This window comes from Lipomyces doorenjongii (genome assembly GCF_038497915.1).
Source record: "Lipomyces doorenjongii strain NRRL Y-27504 unplaced genomic scaffold V1508scaffold_40, whole genome shotgun sequence".
Lineage (NCBI taxonomy): Eukaryota > Fungi > Ascomycota > Lipomycetes > Lipomycetales > Lipomycetaceae > Lipomyces > Lipomyces doorenjongii.
In genome coordinates this window covers 13551-34863 of record NW_027118107.1, presented here as the reverse complement: position 1 = coordinate 34863, position 21313 = coordinate 13551, and the positions used below count along the sequence as shown (strand labels likewise).

Sequence of the window (21313 nt, the reverse complement as noted above, 5' to 3'; positions counted from 1 at the left end):
TATATCGGAAGACAACAAAACTATAAGGCCTAACACGACATACAATAAGAAGATTCATAGAGATTTAGCTGTAAGAGAAGTATCTTCTTGAGGTGGCAGACCAGATTACGCATGACCAGTATAGGCGTGAAAAGTGACCAACAAGTAGTGTTGTTCGGAACTACAGTAGGGCTAAGTAGCATCCCGAACTTCAACAAAGTGAGCTCAAGTGTGCCCGAAAAGCCTTGAACTTACAGGAAATAACAGCGAAATTAGCGGACTAAACACCCCTATCTACACACCGCCGTCAAATGTGCGACATATCTGGACGGACTTGGACTCGTACTGCCAGACGACTGTGGCTAGGCCTCGGTCGCCATCCTAAATGTTTCAACTTGATTTGCGCCCGTATTGAAAAACACTTGGAAACTATCAATAAGAATTACCAAATTTCGTCCAACCATTTGGGAATCAAACCAGCGAAGCCATTCCTCCATATCAACTGTCGTCGTTCAAGCATTGCGGTTGTGCTGCTAGATCATATGTAAATTATGAATATTGATAAGGGAGTTCATAAGCGAGTCTGCCATACTACGTAAAAACACCACCGAAAATTATGGATATCACCAACCACATTGATAAAAATTATTAAATAAGCAAAAAAAAAAATGACAGTTTCTTAATTCTTTTTACACGTTCGAGTATTATGACCAGTTTCGCCGCAATTGCCACATCGTCTTTGCTTGGTTTCCTTCTCACCCAATTGATCGTTCTTCCCCCTTGTTTCATGCTGTGTCTGCTTATCGACATCTATTCTCTGTCTGAATTCAAGATTTTCCTGTACCGTAAGTGTACCTCCGTGCTGTAAACGCTTTCGAGGGCGACGATGACGTCGAGTTGCTGCCTGATTCGCCTCCTGTAGTGCTTGTACCTTAGCTTGGAGAAGCACCGACGAATGCATCATCATCTCGGCACCTTTGATAAGCTGATCGAGCGCCTGATTGATTGGAGTTGGTGAGCTATTCTGGTGCCTTGCTATTCGGTTTTTTATTAGACCTGTTTACGCCTGTAAATCGGCTGTTTTATGTGGTGTTTTCGGAGACCATGGGGTGTCCTGGATCGGTTCGGGTGTAGCAGGTCTTAGCACCAGATCCAGATTAGCTAGCAAGTTACCAGGGTTAAAAGGGATAAGCCCTGCACCTCGAAAGCCTCCTTGAATGTTTTTCTCTGTCATTGTGGTCCGATAATTGCCTTATCCCGTCCTCATTTTACATTTGGACCCGCTCATACTGCTTGATCCAGCCAATACTTACCCTGGCAATGGCGTCGGTCTCTCGGCCGGAACTTTTTGCAATGGACCAAGCGCCGAAATATCCAGTGGCTGCAGCACATGTGAGCAGTGAGTGAGGTGGAAGAATGGTAAGGTCAATATTTCGTACCACATTTGAATAAAATTTATTGAACTAGCAACCCCACATCAGAAGTTTGATCACAAGGAACCGGCGTCAATAAATCTCTCTGTGCAATCTATTACAGTGTCTTGCGAAAGTCTTGTCCCCTCCCAACGAAAAATAAAGTCCCAAACCTGCAAGCTGATCGCACCATTCCTCCCTATCATCACACACGGTCTCAAACTTATATATCTCTTCATACTTTGTGGTATAACAGTAGGTATTACATTGCAATATACATTCGGCAACCAAAAGGTCAGGGCAAGCTGAGTACGAAAGTTACACAATTCACTCAAACTTTTATGTATATAGTCACCTAGTTTTTCAATATACACAACTGCACTACACACATCGCTAGCAATTACCATGGCTCCTTCGAAAAAAGGATGGGGCAAAAAGGCGAGTCTTAGTTCTAAGATAATACCGACAGATGCCCGACAGCCAAGGAGGGCTTTCATCACCTCTTGAAATTGAAAGTCTGCCTTCTTCTACTGGGGTAGAGGAAATTTCGAAGGCTGAGGAGTTTAGATACTTGATGAACTATCAAGTGCTGCTCGATGAAGTGGTCTTCAAGAAGTATGCTTTGTATACGGCATTAGACTTCAACTTCAGCGCATTGGTTCGAGAGATAGAGGCAGATAGTAAGTGGAGTCCGAGTATGCAATTGGCAAAGACAATAGCTATTCTACAATGTTCTGGACGCGGAACAAAGGCTACGAACTTGTACTTAGTCGAGTGCATGATTGCAGATGGCCGGGAGTACTATGATTTCGAGCGCATCATTGAGACGTGGCATTCAGAAAAACGCAGCGGCATTCGGGTCGATCTCTCTCTCAGGTATACCAAAGAGATATCTACAAGGTATCAAGAAGAGCTCGGTACGGAACCAAGCTACAGCGACAAAATCTCGAGAAGTACCGGTGTTGCGTCAAATCCTGTACAAATAATGGCAGTACGTTCGTGGCCAACTTCATTTTCCGATATCAGCCAAATTTCTAAACGACTGGAACAAGTCCATTAAGATTGGACATGCCGCCATCCACTCATTGCCGTCATCGTGATCGATAGACCCATTACCAGCAAAAGGCATCAATAATCCTGGTTATGCCGATCATCCATTGGCACATCCTCCTTCGCCAGAACCATATCCTCAACTTCCTCCCCAATATTGGCATAAATCGGCACCCTTTCGAGCTCTCCCAGCAAGTTACTATTACCCATTCCTTGCACCCAATTACAGTGCTATTCCTGTGCCAACTCAAGACGTCCTACGTCATTCTCAGGAGCTACATATGCAACTGCCAACATAAACCACGTCTCAATGCAAACGACCTGTACAGAGTCAGATCCAGCTGATATTTTTGATGATTATATTGAGTGGTATGCAGCGAAGTCAACGACGGATGCTCTGGATATTGCAGTAAGGAGAAAGGGATATGATTTGGAGGGACTATAAAGCATCTCGGAGGCCGGATGGCGGTCACTGGACATTGAGGATTGCATAGCGCAACGATTACTGCGTAACGTAAGTAAAGTTATGAAATATCGCCAGAAACAGATGAAGACTTGAGTGACTCGATGGCCGACTTCGCAATGATTATATTGGTGGGATTCGCGAGTACGTGAATTGCTCTTTCTGTGTGAATGCACGTATTCCTTCAAACCTTTATCTAGCTATTCATTGTTCAGACTATATCTTCGCACTCAGCCCTTATCAAGATCAGTTCTCATGAATACCGCCAAAGTGCTTGTCAATAGCGTCCAAACACTGTTGTCGTCTACATCGTCCAGTGTTTGTCAACAATGACCGCCCTCAACAAGTATATTGCATGATCTAAAATGATTACCTGCTTTATTGGCCATCATCTCAATTCCACGCCAAAGAAACCCTACGAATCCTTCGAGCGCCTCTGCAAAAACCTTGTTCTTTCTCATGCACGCCTTCAACTCTGCAAATGATTCTTCTATGGGGTTGTAATCAGCAGAATATGGTGGCAGGTACCCCAGTCTTACTCCAGCTTACTCCAGCCTCTGTGCACGGTCGAGAGAGATCCTAGGAAATTCATTAGAAAATAAGCATAGACAGGTTCCACTAGTCTCTAATACCTGAGATTTATGTATGGACGCGTTATCCATCACCAGGACGGATCGAGGTCCTGGGTATGGCGAAGACAACGGCAGAACTTCGTCTCGAATAAATGCTGTGAAGCTCTCCGCCTTAAAGCTGCCCCGTAGTATATTGCAAACGATGTATCCGTCTATTGTATAACATGGCAGAATAGGATACCTTTCACTCCTAAATGCGGGCACACTCTTCATCTGATGTGACACCGAGAGGCGCCCAGCCATACTTAATATTCTGCTTATATTAGTACTAAGAAGCACTAACAATGACACCGAATTGGTCATGTATGAACGATCTCATTTCCTCCACGTCTGACAATGGGTGCCGTAATAAACATTCCAACAAGTCCTGTCTTCCTAAAGGCCTCTCTGAGGGAGGTTGATGCGATCCACAATTTACAGTTGTGCTTAATCCTCTTGACAGTCTTCGTGCAGCATCCTAGTTCCTTAGCAATCTCATCAACACTAGAACCGCTCTCGGCCATGAAAAGAGCATATTGACGGAAATATATCTGATGTTTTTAATGTGTGACAAGTTTTCTCAAACAGAAGCAGACATTGATTGACCTGACGGCGGCAGTACTTTGAGTGAGCTAAAATAGGACGCGCTGGGAGGTTTTTTTTCGTTGGGAGGGGACAAGACATTCGCAAGACACTGTAAGTGGTATGGTACTATACCCGGTCAACCTAGTTGGGCAATAAAGCTGCAATCTCTCATTGAAGATAGAAGTACTGCTGACGGTAGGGAGTTTGTGAAGCTTGGCGTACATCATTTTGAAGTTTGGATTGCTCGCTTGTGTCAACTGCTATATTATGGAACGCCTTCTATGTTACATACACTTATGCCAGCCTTTTGGATTTCCCGTTCGAAACGACGTTGCTTCTCAACCTACTCTGCTCCTAAGACAGAAGTACTCCGCTTTCCTTTCTGGGCCAGTCATTCGCTCAACAATTTCGAAGACAAAGCGCAGCCAGCTTGACCTGTGCCTCTGATTGCCATACTTCTATTGTCGAAACTAGGTGCCAGAAGTAACGCAGTGTTGTAACAGTGAAGTATTGTCACTTGGTTTGCGACTCGCCATGTGGGTTATGGCTTGTATGCAGCTTGCTTCGTGGTCTTGTGGTTGGTTTACTTCGGCGCCCCTTTCTTTTGATATGAGGAAGTCAAGGGAACTAAATTTTCATTTAGCTTACTTTGTATTAGTAAGACATGCGCCATGAATTTCAAGGCAATGCGAATTTCTTTAATCCTGAAACCAATGAAGTTGTTATAAAGCTGGTAATCCGACATTTTCACGAAAGAAACAAAAAGTACCATAGATGTCTTCTTTCATGTTACTCGATACAGAGTTTACGAGAAGATCATCATAGATTTGAAAGAATGCTCTCCTTCGCATATGATAGCAGACACGGTGACAACAGGTCTGTCTGACTCTATAGAGATCAATTAGGTCAGCGTCCGAAGCAAATTTAAATGCCTAGGGAAATTTTGGCTCAAGTGGCGGCGTTTTGTGTTGAATTAAGTGAGGGAAGTGGGGAACGTCGCAGCAGGAAGGGTGCAGGAACAGCGATGTCAAGTGGAAAGTCCGTTTCAAGTGGAGACGTCAAGAACAGGAATGCGAAGGTTCAGTTGCAGTACATATGATAAAATACTTTACATCATGAATAATAACGCCAAGACGCAATCCAACCTCAGAATCCTGAATACGAAGCAATATGTATTCAGAGACTTCTGAGAGAATTGCATGTTATTACTCATATGCTGAAGCGCAGTCGGAAGATAATCGTATACGGAGAAGTCTGATTGGGCTTGCCAGAAAGCGAAAGGGAAAGAGAGAGCAAGGATGACTGTCTTTTACATTCGTCTTATCGTCGATACGAAAAAAATGGTTGGAGGTGGCACATTGGGAGAATCGCGAGACGAACTTGCACTGGCAATGTTAGAAGCAGAATAAGTGCGAAACTAAACGAGAGAGATAATAAATCGCACAATTATTACGCGTAACGAATCTCACTGCCGAATGAACCACACCAGAGAATGAGACACTTTTCACTACGTAGTAATCTCTACTGTTAACCACATTTTCATAACCACACATGGCAAAGAAAAGCGACGCAGGTCAATTAATTCCAGCCAATCTGGCTATGGAACAAAATCCTAAGTTAAGCATTCGCCAGGCTCCTCGGACATATTCTGTTAACCACGCAACCCTAGCCCGTAGAAGCGCGGTCAACGGTAGCGACGCGATGCTGCGGCCGATTCGCGGGAACTCGCGGATTTGGAAGAATCGATGATTGTTCAATAATCCTGGCCCTGGGTCCGCGATTATTTCCTCTCCGGATTTCTGGTGTGGAATTTACTTGACGCGCGTGGCGCGTCGCTTGTTGGCACCAACTGGATCTCGAGATTCATTGCGCGGCATCCCGAGCTCAAAACGCGTTCCTTACGAAGGTACGATTAGAAGTGGGGTGGTGGTCACAAGCGCAGAGAGACGTGGACTTCCGAAAAACGGCCCAGCCTGGAGGACGTGAGTGGGTCACTGTTATTCAAGGCATCAATTCCCAAGGCTGGGTTGTCCCGCCCGTGCATCATCATTGGATGTCAATCACCTCCTAGTCCTTGATAGTCATGAGACTTACCGCACCACTCGACACCTTTCAAGTTCTATTGTAAGGAGGATAATATTAGGAGAAACATTGGAACTGTACCTGCTATTCCTTCTTGGGACTAGCGTTAGTACCTATCCGTCTGCTTACCCCTAAACAGTAAACTGTACCCCCTAAGCCGCTTGAAACGCGTAGTTAAAGCGCGTTTCTTGCTAAGACGTCGCTAACCCTTGTCTGGTGCACTGTTTCCCATATTCTTCACATCCAATCATTATGGAACAATTCACAGCCGGCACAATATGAACATTTCGCGCTCACAATTGGTCAGCACTTTGCAACGAGTTTCAAAGCTAGAAGCTATGCTCAGTAATATGCCATGCGCAATAAGTGGTCGTGTGAAGAACAAAGACAATACGATTTTTTGTATGCAAATGCAGCGGCAAGACACGGAACACGCTTCACCTGCTAGTGGCTGTTGGGACACAGTGAGTAGGTGCAAACTCTTCGAGAAGCGCGAAGCATGCTCTCTCAATGTTGGAGAGTGCGCTTCAAGAAACTTCTTGATGGACAACTGGGTGACTACTTGAATTGATTCCTGGCCCACCGAGCTCGAAGAGGTTAATCGTTATGCATATCCAGCAGACAGGTCTTTGAGTGAAGAGGCAAAGCAGGTTCACCCCTCGTGAGGAACTCCTCCGCAACACTCGGGCAGGTTGCGGGGGTATCAAGTTGAGTGCGACAACAACTCTTGACCTCTCCATCCTGAAGAGCTCTCCTCCAGACGGAACAGAGCTGAAGCACGCAAATTCGGTCTTTAATACAGCTGCAGCAATCAATGAATCCCCTGCATCGCGAAACTCGGCGATATGTGAAGCGAATGACCCAGCTGGTCGAAAGTCAGAATGCAGCTTCATATGATTCAAGAAACGAACGAAGGGCAAGAGGATCAAATTATATGGCGAATTTGTGTTTAGTACAGAGGAAGTGTTGAAAATCGTTTATAAGGCGGAGGAGAAGCCTAAGGCAAAACGACCACGTGGGCGGCCACGCAAGCGTCCAATTGTAGAAGAAGATAAAATGGAAGAAGAGGAAGAAGTAGAGAATGGTTCGAGCGAGTCCGAGTTATTTGGTCAATTGCGCGGCGCGTAGGACAAGGTCAAAGTCAGAAGTTCGGATTTAGTGACCAGGTTCCCCATATGACCCGGTTCCTCATACATTACGTTATTTTGCTTGAAGGAAATATAAATAATAAACTTATTTTATTGTATTTAGACGCTAAAGCACAACAACAACAACAACAACAACAACAACAACAACAACAACAACAACAATGACAATGACAATGACAATGACAAAACAAATGTACAGGTGAATGAGCTAAGCATCATCGCCTTCTGAGAGTACGATCTTGTTCCGCTGAGATCGGCGAGCGATTCGCGCTAGAACTGAACTTCACTGCGAACGCTCATGCTGGGCGGGATATTTCATCTGGGCCAGCTCTCGATACAACTGCCCGCTATTGCTGTAGGATTATTAATGTCCTGCAGGACCTTATTCATGGAGCTTACAGTCCTGTCGCATGTCGCGGTCGCGAAGCGGATCTGAGAAGGGTACATCATCATGATATCGGACTTTCCTTCGCGAACTTTCGTGCAGTGCTAGGGGTAAGAGACCAACCAGAGAATCCTGAACCGATATTGGCGTTTGCTTTCTTTCTATCGCTTCTCTGCCAATGTCTGCTCGCCTTCCGGGAGTTGCTGTAGCCGGCTCGAGGGTTGGTGAGTGCGAGCTTGGCGTGGGCAGCGTTCTTCGGTGAGGTGGAGGACGTCCTGGTCACCGAGTCCTACCATCTCAACGGACTTAAGGGGCGCCGGCCGCCGACATCCCGGGAAGCTCGGCCGTAATATTCCGCATCATTAAAAATTCAGACCCATTTCGTGATTTTCTCGATCGAAGAATTTTCTGTCATTGGAGTAGCTTCAGTATGAGCTGATGAAGATATGTTATTCTTCAGTTGCGGAATTGGTGTATTGGTCTAAATAGCATGAGTCGAATGTCAAAACCAATGTAGCATTTATCCGGTGACGCATCGATAAGTCGGCGAATCTAACTCGGGAGGTCATGAGTTTTTTCGATAAAAATCGCATCTGGTTTCGTGCTGTGGATCGCTACGGGAATGGATAAAACTGCAGATTTGTTTATCTACTTATTTGGCAAATTCGTTGCTCTGTCATCTTGCATAATCGCGCCGCATGCCAATAGGCGGAGCGTAGTTCGAGGTAGTGGTGCGACTAACGACAATAGAACAGCCAACTTTTTACAAGCACTTGCGTCTTGCATCTGTTGTCACTGTGAATATTGATATGATATAAGTAGGAGATTCATGGAATTGTAACTATGGGAATCTGGACTAGAAAAGGTATATATATTTCTAGAGCAATACGCAAACGCGTTCCACTTTCATAACTCGTCGTTCGCTCCGAGGTAATCATAAGAAAATCAGTTGTAGACAATTTCAGGGTAAGTCTATATCATGGCGGTGCATAAAATGGTATGATACCAATTGATATTTTAGCGTGTCCAAAAGAGGCATAGTGCATTGAAGCTCCAAGAAGCTCTTATAAGTATCCCTAGTTAAGTTGAGGAACCCCCGTTGTCCCGCGCTGCATGCCATCTAGCAAAGCCAGATGGTACGGACACGAGGCTCTTCATACAGCTACTCTCTACTCGAAGAGTGCGTAGCTGTACTCGCATATGTATAGATTATAGATCCTCGAGCTTAACATTTATAGATTCTTGAGCAGATAGTTAAGCTCAAGAGTTGGACAATGGCATAGTCCGGGAACAAACAATAACCCAAGTGGTAATACAAAGAATCTAGGTAAAACCTAACCCTGTTCCTTGTATGGCTTGGTTCTTGGGATGTTGGACTTACTCCATTGCAGACTACCTTCTAGACGACTGTCGGCATTGGGTTAAGGCCGACTGGCAACATCTAGCGGCCCTCAGGGACACAGCCTCCTCAGGACACGGGAGCCGCACGAGCCGGAGTCCGCGCCGCACGGACCGGAGAAGTGATGTATGGTGCAGACATTTCCGCGCTTGCCACACGCTTTGTGTTCGGTCTCTCGGATACGTTGCTCGCCGTTATGCCGCCAGTCAAGTCACCTTGGTTTCCATGGCAACTCTCAACTTGCCATTTCTGACGGGCTGAGTCGGACAGTCCACAGGCGAGCCCCAGGTTAACATCAGACTACCCTAACCCATCAAGTAGTTAGCTTAACTGAAGTTCGGATATCATGCTACTTTGCATTAGCGTCTTTCCCCAGCTTGTATCATACTAATCTTCACAAGACTTTCTATCACTAATATATTGTAAGCCTTTCTCGTGGTCTATATCTTTGCGGCCAAATGGACGGTGTTGAACTATGTTTGAATATTGAGTTGCGTCTTGTATCGAATCAGGATATTCAAGACTGTACACATTCGCGGTCGTATTCGCTGCAGAAATCGTTTGGTACTTTTATCGTAATTCATGATTCAGCGAGGATCACCCATGATTACAAAATTGTAAATTCAAATTAGCATATTGATGAGCATATAAACAGAGGCATCAATTCCTGACAGGGAGACGACAGGTGAAAAAAAAAACCTGTGAATATCAAAGACTTAGCGGGGGCGTGGTTGATATGTGCTGATCTCTCGTTACCTGTTATCAGCTGAGAGCATCCATTTTGGCATTCGCCACTAAGCCGGAAGCCATGGTCATGTAGGCCCTACCAGATGGCGGCTTAGAGTTCGCGGTGACTGTATCATAGCATTCGAGTAACTCCACAGGCAGGAAGTGAGCGCGCGAGTCTGTACAAATGACTACGGAATCCGAGCATTGGTAAATACGGTTGCTGACTTCCCGGCAGCTGAGTGAGCCGGGGAGCCGCACGGCTTTTGCCGACGGATACCGCCGCAGTCAGCCGCACCACCCTGACCCGAGCCTGTCTATGACTTGGTGGGAGACTTGCTCAGCGCACCCACACCGGCCTACGGCTTCCCGGGCTCGCGGGTCCCGACGGGCAGCTGTACATAAACGCAGCCCTTTCCGTAGGTCACGCTTTCAGTTCAGCTTAGTCCTTTCCACACGCGTTCTTCTCTCTCCAGCACTGGTCGAAATGTCTCTTGCTGAGAATGAGAAGAACTACCTTGCTGCCGATGGGTGGCATAGCAACGTCCGGAAAGAAGACTCCTCCGACGGCTTGTGCACAAAAGACGAAGACAACGAATACGAAGATCGCGTCACCCAGCTTGCCCGCCAGCTTACTCAACTTTCCGTTTACTCCGACCCTGGAAGAGTTCAGCCCGAGTCCAATGAAGGCCTCAACCCTTTCCTCGATGGCTCGACCGATCCCCGACTGGACCCATTCTCCGAGAAGTTCTCGGCAAAGTTCTTTATCAAAGCTATGCTCGATATCGTCTCCCGCGATCCCGAGACATACCCCGTCAGAACGGCCGGCATTGCATTCAAGGAACTGTCCGCCCACGGTTTCGGGTCCAGCACTGACTACCAGAAGACCGCACTCAACGTTGTTCTCGACATTGTCAACGCCTCGGTCAATTCGATCACTAAGGCCAATCGACGAAGAATTCAGATTCTCCGCGATTTTGAAGGTGTTCTGCAACCCGGTGAGATGCTAATGGTCCTCGGTAGACCTGGCAGGTACGTTAAGGCTACCATTTGCCCTCAGTCGACTCTTCTCACACTGCTTCAGCGGTTGCTCCACATTCCTCAAGACAGTCGCCGGTGATACACACGGCTTTTTCCTCGACAAAGCTAGCTACATGAACTATCAGGGTATGTCAATTACTGTCATGGGAAAAGTGACGCCAGCTAATAACCGCTCCCAGGCGTTTCGTTCAAGCTCATGAAGAGCCAGTTCCGCGGTGAGGTTCTCTACAATGCCGAGACAGATGTTCACTTCCCACACTTGACCGTCGGTCAAACGCTTTACTTCGCTGCACTCGCTCGCACTCCCAGCAACCGCATCAATGGCGTTTCTCGTGAGCAGTACGCAGCTCACATGCGTGACGTTGTTATGGCCATGCTCGGGCTAAGTCATACCGTCAACACCAAGGTCGGTGACGATTTTGTCCGTGGGGTCTCTGGAGGTGAGCGAAAACGAGTTTCCATTGCCGAGGCCATGTTGGGCGGTGCACCGCTCCAGTGCTGGGACAATTCGACGCGTGGTCTCGATTCTGCGACTGCTCTGACCTTCATTCGCAATTTGAAATTGTTCGCGCAGACCACGCAGACAACCTCGCTTGTCTCACTTTATCAGGCTTCCCAGGACGCGTATGACGAGTTCGACAAAGTCATTGTTCTCTACCAGGGTCGTCAGATTTTCTTCGGCTCCACCAAGATTGCCAAGAAGTTCTTTTTCGACATGGGCTTCACTTGTCCCGAGCGTCAGACCACTGGCGACTTCTTGACTTCCCTCACCAACCCCAGTGAGCGCATGGTTCAGCCTGGCTTTGAGGACAGAGTTCCCCGAACTCCTGATGAGTTTGCCCAGCGATGGAAGGACAGCGACGTCCGACGGCTGTTGATGCAGGAAATTGACGAATTTGACAAGAAATATCCGTTCAACGGTCCTTCTCTCCACTCTTTCACCCAGTCTCGCAAGGCCAACCAGGCAGATCACATTAGCGTCAAGTCTCCATACACGGTTTCTATCGCAATGCAGATCAAGCTTTGCGTTATGCGTGGTTTCCAGCGCTTAAGGGGCGATTTGACGTTATTCTTCACCACTATCATTTCCAATGTTATCATGGCTCTCGTTGTCTCGTCTGTCTTCTACAACCTTCCCCAGACCACCGGCTCCTTCTACTCTCGTGGGGCTCTACTTTTTTTTGCCATTTTGTTAAACGCGTTCGCTTCGGCACTTGAAATTCTTACCTTGTATGCGCAGCGGCCAATTGTCGAGAAGCACACGAGGTATGCATTCTACCATCCATTCACGGAGGCTGTAGCATCCATGCTGTGCGACATGCCCCTCAAGATTATGGTCTGTCTGGCGTTTAACTTAACTCTTTATTTCATGACGAACTTGCGACGCGAAGTCGGCGCATTCTTCACTTTCTTGCTATTCTCGTTCTCGGTTGTTATGGCAATGTCTATGGTTTTCCGAACTATAGCTTCCGTCTCAAGAACAATTTCTCAAGCGATGGCTCCGGCTGGTATTCTCATTCTGTTGCTTGTTATCTATACAGGCTTCACTATTCCTCCGGGAGGTATGCATCCATGGTTCCGATGGCTCAATTATCTCGACCCAATTGCATATGGCTTCGAGAGTTTGATGATCAACGAGTTCAGGCATCGGACTTTTAGTTGCTCAACTTTTGTACCTTCTGGCTCAGGATATGAAGACATTGATCCTAATGAGCGTATTTGTAGTGTCGTTGGTGCAATTGCAGGTCAAGACAATGTGTTGGGAGATGATTACATTCGCTTGAATTTCGACTACGAAGAATCTCATTTGTGGAGGTCATTATATTTTCTTCCTAGTGCATCAGAATATATTACTAATCGGTTACTGTAGGAATTTGGGTATCGTTTGGGCTTTTGTTGTATTCTTCTGCGGTGTCTATCTCACTGCCACCGAATACATCTCGGCTGCCAAGTCCAAGGGTGAAGTGCTTGTCTTCAAGCGTGGTCAACTTCCTCCTGCTGCAAACAGCGCTGATGACGAGGAGAACGCTCTCTCGCATGACAAAGAAAATATCGAATCTGATTCGTCGTCTCGCGAAGTCAACTTGCAGAAGCAAACTGACATATTCTTCTGGAAAGATGTTTGCTACGATATCAAGATCAAAGGTGAACCTAGAAGATTGCTCAACGTTGTGGATGGATTTGTGAAACCTGGTACTCTGACTGCTCTTATGGTATGTATTGACACACCGATTCAGTGTCGCGACCGACTGACAATCATCAAGGGTTCCTCCGGTGCCGGTAAGACTACTCTTCTCGATGTCTTGGCTTCTCGCGTTACCATGGGTGTCGTCACCGGTGAGATGTTAGTTAACGGTCACCAGCGTAACTCGTCGTTCCAGAGAAAAACTGGTTACGTCCAACAGCAGGATCTTCACTTGTCTACTTCCACCGTTCGTGAGGCTCTGACTTTCTCCGCGGTCCTACGCCAGCCTGCCGAAATACCGCGTGCCGAGAGAATTGCCTATGTTGATGAAGTTATCCGCATTCTAGAGATGGAGTCCTATGCTGATGCTGTCGTTGGCGTTCCCGGTGAAGGTCTTAATGTTGAACAGCGCAAACGTCTTACTATCGGAGTCGAACTTGCGGCTAAGCCTGAGCTTCTTCTCTTCCTTGACGAGCCTACTTCAGGTCTTGACTCTCAGACAGCCTGGTCCATCTGCTCTCTTATGAGGAAGCTTGCCAACAACGGCCAGGCTATTCTTTGCACTATTCATCAGCCGTCAGCTGTTTTGTTCCAGGAGTTCGATCGTTTGTTGTTTTTGGTTAAGGGTGGTAAGACAGTATACTTTGGCGAGATAGGTGAAAACTCAGAGACATTGACGAGTTACTTTGAGAGAAACGGTTCACATCATTGCCCTCCTAATGCGAATCCTGCAGAATGGATGTTAGAAGTTGTTGGTGCGGCTCCAGGGTCGGTCGCTGTCAAGGATTGGGCTGAGGTTTGGATGCAGAGTCCGGAGAGAGCTGCTGCTCGTGCAGAAATTGATCAGATGCGCGAAGAATTGTCGAAGCTTCCTCTAAAGACCGACGCCACGTCAACTAAGGAGTTCTCTGTTGGATATGCGGAACAATTTTTGACAGTGCTGAAGCGTGTTTGTGAGCAATACTATCGTACACCGACCTATATCTGGTCTAAGGTCGGTCTTGCTACTGCCGCGGCTTTATTCATCGGATTTTCATTCTGGAATGCAGGCACCAGTTTGCAGGGTCTTCAAAACCAGATGTTTGCTATTTTCATGCTGTTCATGATTTTCGGCAACTTGTGCGCTCAGATGATGCCTCACTTCGTTACTCAGCGTTCGCTTTATGAAGTCCGTGAGCGTCCTTCCAAAACATACTCGTGGCAAACATTCATGGCGGCGAACATAGTCGCAGAAATTCCGTGGCAAATTCTTTGCGCGCTTACTACTTACTTTTCATGGTATTATCCGATAGGCCTGTACAAGAACGCAGAGCCAATGCACCAGGTGCATGAACGTGGCGCTCTTATGTTCTTGTTGATAGTGGCCTTCTTCATCTTCACATCGACCTTCGCGCACATGATAGTTGCCGGTATAGAAATTGCGGATACAGCCGCTAATCTCGCCAACTTGTTTTTCTCGCTTTGCTTGATTTTCTGCGGCGTTCTTGTGAGCCCGTCTGCCATGCCTGGATTCTGGATATTCATGTACCGTGTATCACCGTTTACATATCTGGTAGATGCAATGTTGTCTGTCGGAGTCGCCAATACGCAGGTCCATTGTTCTGATATCGAGCTTCTCTCCTTTGATCCAACTGTGAATTTGACGTGCGGCGAGTACATGGCACCATACGTGTCGAATGCTGGTGGCCAAATTATGAATCCCAATGCCACCTCGGCTTGCAGGTTCTGCTCTGTTGCATCGACGAACACGTTCTTAGCTAGTGTCTCATCAAGCTATTCTCATAGGTGGAGAAATTTTGGTTTCATGTGGGTGTACATTGTTTTCAACCTTTTTGGTGCCATTTTCTTGTACTGGTTGATGCGTGTCCCCAAGCGGTCCAAGAAGAAGGAGGAGTAAGCGCTTTACAAATTGTGACACTCGTTGAGAATTACATAGCATGGTTTCTGTTGTCATATAGTAGTGTAATAGACTGGTTGGTATGGACAAGGATTTTTGGAATTGTCATTTAAATGCTATGCCGATATCTTACAGTAGTGACACTCACTTAGTGATCCTGAAAAATGTGAGCGGATGCGTTTGTCATAGGCTGCCGAATACGAGGCCAAGCGAGTTGGTATTTCGGTCTCCGCGTTAAAAATTGGCAATGCAGTGCGAGAAGTAAGTGGATATGACAATGTATACTACCGACAAGATATGAGCAAAAGGGGAGAATTTGAGTCCAAGGTCGGGTGACACGGCGAGCGTGTACGTCATGGATCGTGCGCAATCGTACCAACGAAAGTAATTTTGTATAATCCCGTACTCGCTGGATATTCGGTTGAACATCGATATTGGTATCCAGCTTTACTTTCGTTACGGAGAGGTGTTCGTCGATTATATATATAGGACCATATATATAGGACCCTATTGATGGACCTGTCCCTCACTTACAGCGAACGGTATCATCATATCGCCTTCAAGCTATTTATTGTCTTCTTGATCTCACATCAGGCAAATTGTAGTAATATTCTAATACTAGGTGGCACCTGTCACTAGTTTGGAAAACGCGTGCGACGGATCGAATACGACTGTCGATTCAGAAGGAAATGAAGCAGGTGACAATAATCAGCGTCAAGGATTTGTTTTAGGCGGCGATTGACTACGGACAACAGAAGCACGAGTCGCAAGAACTCTTTCAAGTCCTTATTTTCTTGCTGTTTTGGCTCAAGGTTTAGGAATTGTGGAAAGTGCTGCACATGGGCATTGTCGCGGTTCACCTTAATGCCCTGTATTATGGTCATAAAGTCAAGTTGTCGCACGCAACCCGTCTAAATTGACCGATGATATATTATTGTCAATCTGACAGTGAACCTCGCGTTACCGGATCGACTGTGAATACTTTATCTGGGACAGATATTTGATGGTCAGTTATGCAACACAGCTCTACTCTAAACATGACAGACTCTATGCGAGGCCAATCATTCCCTTTCGCCCAAGGCTGGCATGAGTAAGTAAGTACCCTCCACACTCCCCAACCTTCGTCGCCTACAGCTTGTCGTCTCGAGAGGACAATATCGGCATACTCGACAGTAGAAATTAAGTTCCGCCTTCTTATTTGCTGCTTGTCCACGATCGTTTACATTGTTGCACGAGGCTATTAAAAGACTGTACGGTGACAACCGCTAGAGGCTTACCGCTCTCATTTTTCGCGTCGGTGTCCTGCTGAACAAAGGTACTAATCACCGGGTTGCGAAATGTGTGGGACGCAGCGATTTTACATTGATACGGATCAAAAGGATGTTGCCCGTTGGTGTCCTCGCTCGGTCAGGTAGGGCGTCATGACACAACCTAAATTGGGAAATTTCCGTGCTTGAGTGCAGCTATCGTGGACAAGACGATGTGTTAATATCATGAATAGTTTTGTAACATTGTTCCCACTATCAGGGCTGGCATCTAACACTAACTATACGATAATATACCAAGGCAGTTACCGCGCTGAGGCGCTAATTGGAATCATCAGAGCTGCAATTCTTGGCGCATGTTTGGGAATGCTAGCTAATTTTATTTACAACCTGCTGCCCTTTGTGAGTCACGATTCCGAGGCTAGATTAACACTTTGTGATCAAGGCAATTCCAGCACTGTATAGTACAATTGTGGCAAGACAAAATTCATATCGCGTCCTTAAATTGCCAGGTGTATCTAATATGAGCCTTGGTTTTCGTATTCGGGACTCGTTTTCATGCACTGCTGGTCCTTCTCATAAGCATATATGGCATAACAAAACGTCCTCGTAGATCATTATGCAACTAGGGCTGTGACGGATGGGCGGATATGGCGGATTATATCCGCCAAATTATCCGCCTCGAATAAATATCCGCCGCATTTTAAGTTGGCGGATATGGATGTCGAATAAATATCCGCCAGGTCACAAATTGGCGGATATTTATCCGCCGTAGTATATAAGATCACGTCCAAGGTTCACTGTAATGTAGCGGAATTTCGAGGTTCGTATTCGAGATTAAATGGATTAAATTCCTCTGAATTACGTACTTAAAGATTGTGCGGTTTTAACTCAGCTAAAATTACTATCTGAAAGGAAAGAAATGAAATTAAATGAAACTAGACCACCCTTGTCAACGGATCGTCAAACACTTTAACGCACTATAAAAAACGCACACTCACTCTCTCTCCAGGCTAACCGAGACTACCATCCTCACATATTCTATTTATATCTATCGTCCATGAGCATGAGCATCCTCATGGTCTCCGCCTTCATGGAATGTCGGCATATCCCAAGCAGATCTCGGCCGGAGTTGAACATCCTCTCGACCGATACCTCAGATGCCGGAATGGCGAGATAGTCCCTAGCAGCCAGAGACATTTGCGGATACTCCTCTCTGTTTCTTCGCCACCAGTCGCATAGCCAATTAGGCTGTTTGGTATCGGGAACAATAACGCGGGCAGTGTCGAAATATCAGTCGATGTCTGAAACTTTGGGAGAGTCCACCGGACGAAGTCTGCTCAGCATCCGGGACTCTCAATCATCGTGCGCAGCGTAAGTCGGTGCGGGATACAGTTCAGAGGCTCCGTAACTTGATAAGTAAAGTGAAGCTCATTACGGATAGCCTCAAGATAAGGCGACCACTATCGTCATCGTCTCGGAGCTCTTCCTGAATTAGATCACCCTTAACTCGAGGATCCAATATGAGTGCAGTGTAGTAAGTATCGATTGCGTCCATGAAGGTATAATACTTCCTGTACTTCCGCAACCCATTTTTAACTGCGTCAGCAATATCCTTGTCGATTGCCGAGAACTTTCCACTCCGCTCCGATGCATCCTCAAGTAACTCGTGGAGTTCGTAATACATCGGAACTGTCAGACAGACTGATTTGCGGCTTCCTATTGGAGATGACAAGGTGAGCTCGTTGAATTGAGAGAATGTCGTGTATCTGCTGGAGACGAACCCAGTCACTGTCACTGAAGCACGGCATGGGGAGGTCGCTTTGCAGCTGCAGGAACTTGTTTATTTGTGTCCTCGCTTGCAAGCCATTGCTCAACATCCGAAATGTTGAATTCTAGCGAGTGTCCACGTCGTATTCAATGAATTTGTCCGGCAAATCAAGAAATTTGCATACCTCTTTCCATTCTGACGTCTTTGCGGGCTTCGATCAATCCATAGCGCAAGGATCCGTAACCTTGCTAGGGCACCTTGGTCCTCAAAGGAGCATGCTTCTCGATTGCTCAAACTGTCGCACATTGCACAAGCTTCTCCAGCAGTACCGGACTTCAAAGCATGGAGTATGTCTTGCACAATTAAACTGAGAATATGCGCTAAAATCGAACATAGCTGTCTTGGCGCCGAAAGCGAACGGCGTGTCCATATTTTTTCGAAGACTTTCATACAATGCTGAAACCATGCTTTCATTGTTGCTGGCGTTATCGCCTAAGCTCCAATTCGCCGAGTGTTCGCCTAAGCTCCAATTCGCCGAGTGTTCCTTCTACCGCAGCCGCCAGGTTCTCTCCGACACTTTCTCTCGATATTGGAAGTCTTCGGTAAGCCAGTGGCCAATAACTCCCAAAATTGGGAGACTATTCTTGCTAGTCCACACGTAAAGAGAAAGAGCTATTGTTCTGCAGGTGTGCAATAACTCTTCTTGCAACTTGGCACGCTGTGCGGCAAAGTCATCCACTAGCCTTTGGCGAAGAACACTACGGGACATAAAAGAAAGCGTAATCCCCGGAATATCATGAAATATTTGACGAAAAGCTTCCGATTCAATAGTCGTGAAGGGCTACCTATCAGCTACTATCCACCACAGAATATTCTTCTCCAAAAGTTTCTGGGATGAGAGCTTCTCTCTGACCGATGTAGGTTAAGATAGAAGACTTCGGTTCTTTGCTGGCTCTGGCCGTTCCTGAGCCTCAATAGAGTGTCGCTTTCGAAGGTGCTCTACCATATTGCTTGTCGAGCTCTGTCTCTAATCAGTTGTCTTCCAGCTACATTGTTGTCCAGTTTTCTCGTCCAATACTGAACAGCAGATCTAACGATCGATCGTCTTCCGTATGTTTTGAGAATCCATGACCGGTTAACCTCAGTTATATCAAAGTAGTCCCAACACTGCCGACTCTTAGATTCGGACTTTGAAAGCTCAATATCTCGAGAAGACTGAGGCTGAGCTGTCAGGGCAGCATCATCTGGAATCTCCTGTGAAGACTCAACTGCTGAGGCTGACTCAGAAGGAAAGATCTCGGAATCAGGAAAACTATCACCAGAGTCATGGTGGTGAGAGCTATCGAGTCGATCTTCGAGAGGGGCTTCTTCATCGTTTCCATCATTGGAAATGAAGTAGTCAATGCGTTTACCTCGCGTTACCATCGTATCCATTTGGTCGATGTCCGGTCTGATGGAAGCGCAGGTTAAATTTGAGGCTAGTATACGTCCAATTGAGCTAAGATGGAATATAAAGATGAGTACCTTGTGATGTATTATTCGATGGGAGAGAGGAAGCATGTCGATTTATACCCGTCTCCTCTGGCTGCTTCTATCAATATGTACATATTCCATAGTCCTACTAGGGGGCCCACATTCAACAACTATTACATTACTCTCGTACCAGGAACAATTAACACTGACAACTCGCCGGCTTGCTTAGCAAATCGCTCATGTGCCAGACCATATCACCAAATCTAACGGAGTCTAACGGAGTCTGGAGCACAATGGTCGTCAGGAACCGGACAATATCACCAAATCTAACGGAGTCTGGAACACAATGGTCTTCAGGAACCGGACAATATCCGCAAATCTAACAGAGTCTGGAACGGAATGGAACCAGGAACCAGGAGACTAGTATATTGACTAAGCGTGCCTCAATACAGAATGAATAAGACAAAGTAGACGTAACGGAAGTGCGAATGATGCAAGGGGATGTTAAATGTGTGCGGCTCAGGCAGAACACTTCAAATTCATGCTCATCGACGATGCCGGTACGCGTGTGCTGACAAGTATATTGTCTATGTAATCCAGTGTATACGATTTGCGATTAATCGTTATTCGTATTCGTAAAGTCCAATACGATTACTATACGAGTACATGTAAAACTTGACGATTAACTATACGAGCGCTGAGGTTGGTTACTCGCAAAAAATCGTATAGTCATGCACGTGACTTTCATTATATGCTCTGAAATGCCCACGCTGAGGACAAACAAATAGATTGAATAAAAAGAGGCACAAATTTACAATCCAGTTGCTCTTGAATAGTGGTCTGCAAGTAAAGTAAGCTTTCTCATAGTTAGGGCTGTTTCGAATACGAATATCGGCAGGTTTTCCCAATATTCGTATTCGATATATATCCGACTCTTTCAAAGGCATTCGATAAAATTCGATATTCGTATTCGACAAATAAGGTTTAGGTCGAATAATATCGGCTCGAATATTCGTATTCGATCGAATATCAACGCAAATCACGCGATACTAATTAAATAAGTTAAAGCATTTCCTATTAAAGGCTAGTTTAGCGAGCCGAATATATATCTAACCCTCAGGACCCGAATTTTCTACCAGCTCTCAATTCTTGTATAGATTTGTATACGAACTATCCAGCGCTTATTGACCCGCATAGTTAAAATGGAAACCAGAGGGTATCGCCAAAAACTATTTCGCCCTCAATGACGGCTACGATAGTGAAGTTTTACCGGAAGATCAGCTGTCCAAGAGTCCAACTCCTGGGCCATCAGCTAACCCCATATTCGGTCAAAGAGAACTCGATTCTTTCATTGACATTAGCGACGTCGAGGTTTTACCTTCGGATTCCGTCTCGCCGTCGACTAGGCAACCTGGTGCTGATTCTTCAATTGTTGCAATATCCTCGGACGATATCGCCCTGCCATCAGTCCGTCCTCATACAGATAAAAAGAAGGCATGGTTTTGGGCGTATTTCACTCAGAAGGAGATTGCGCATGAGTGGTACGACCAAAAGTATAAATAAAGAACAAGTGAATAAATTCCTTGAACTCCAGAAGGAATTCCCTCCCTTTACAACAAGAATGGGTCCGAGTTGCGCAGATTCATACGGTACTTCCAAGTTCAACAGATTCACTCTTTTCGTATCTGAAAAGCGACCGCAGATTAGTCTAACGTTCGCAATCTATTATGAACTGCATGATCTGCTCAAGGACGCTTCGGAACGTAAAGAAACTTTCAAAAGCCTGGATGAGGATCTTGGTTTGGCAGTCAAGGAAGGTATTAAAAAGTTTCAGAAATATT

The 21313-nt window shown here is 46.0% G+C and overlaps 4 protein-coding genes across 4 annotated transcripts; 3 read left to right on the top strand and 1 right to left on the bottom strand.

Moving 5' to 3' along the window:
- Window positions 1-1860: 1860 nt before the first annotated feature.
- Window positions 1861-2451, top strand: V1508DRAFT_433648 (uncharacterized protein; the record flags this gene model as incomplete). Its single annotated transcript, XM_066941996.1, has 1 exon — window positions 1861-2451. The coding sequence occupies one exon, from the start codon at window positions 1861-1863 to the stop codon at window positions 2449-2451; it is 591 nt and encodes a 196-aa protein (XP_066794676.1).
- Window positions 2452-10327: 7876 nt separating this feature from the next.
- Window positions 10328-14963, top strand: V1508DRAFT_357192 (ABC-2 type transporter-domain-containing protein; the record flags this gene model as incomplete). Its single annotated transcript, XM_066937020.1, has 5 exons — window positions 10328-10872; window positions 10925-11007; window positions 11061-12696; window positions 12752-13094; window positions 13146-14963. 5 exons carry the CDS (start codon window positions 10328-10330, stop codon window positions 14961-14963), a joined length of 4425 nt encoding a protein of 1474 aa, XP_066794675.1.
- Window positions 14964-18646: 3683 nt separating this feature from the next.
- V1508DRAFT_405264 (uncharacterized protein) lies at window positions 18647-19424 on the bottom strand (the record flags this gene model as incomplete). The annotated part of the gene is made up of 5 exons (XM_066938684.1): window positions 18647-18696; window positions 18717-18815; window positions 18913-18969; window positions 19003-19024; window positions 19095-19424. 5 exons carry the CDS (start codon window positions 19422-19424, stop codon window positions 18647-18649), a joined length of 558 nt encoding a protein of 185 aa, XP_066794674.1.
- A 602-nt stretch (window positions 19425-20026) lies between these two features.
- Window positions 20027-21035, top strand: V1508DRAFT_398595 (uncharacterized protein; the record flags this gene model as incomplete). Its single annotated transcript, XM_066938216.1, has 2 exons — window positions 20027-20032; window positions 20670-21035. The coding sequence occupies 2 exons, from the start codon at window positions 20027-20029 to the stop codon at window positions 21033-21035; spliced, it is 372 nt and encodes a 123-aa protein (XP_066794673.1).
- Between the last annotated feature and the right edge of the window lie 278 nt (window positions 21036-21313).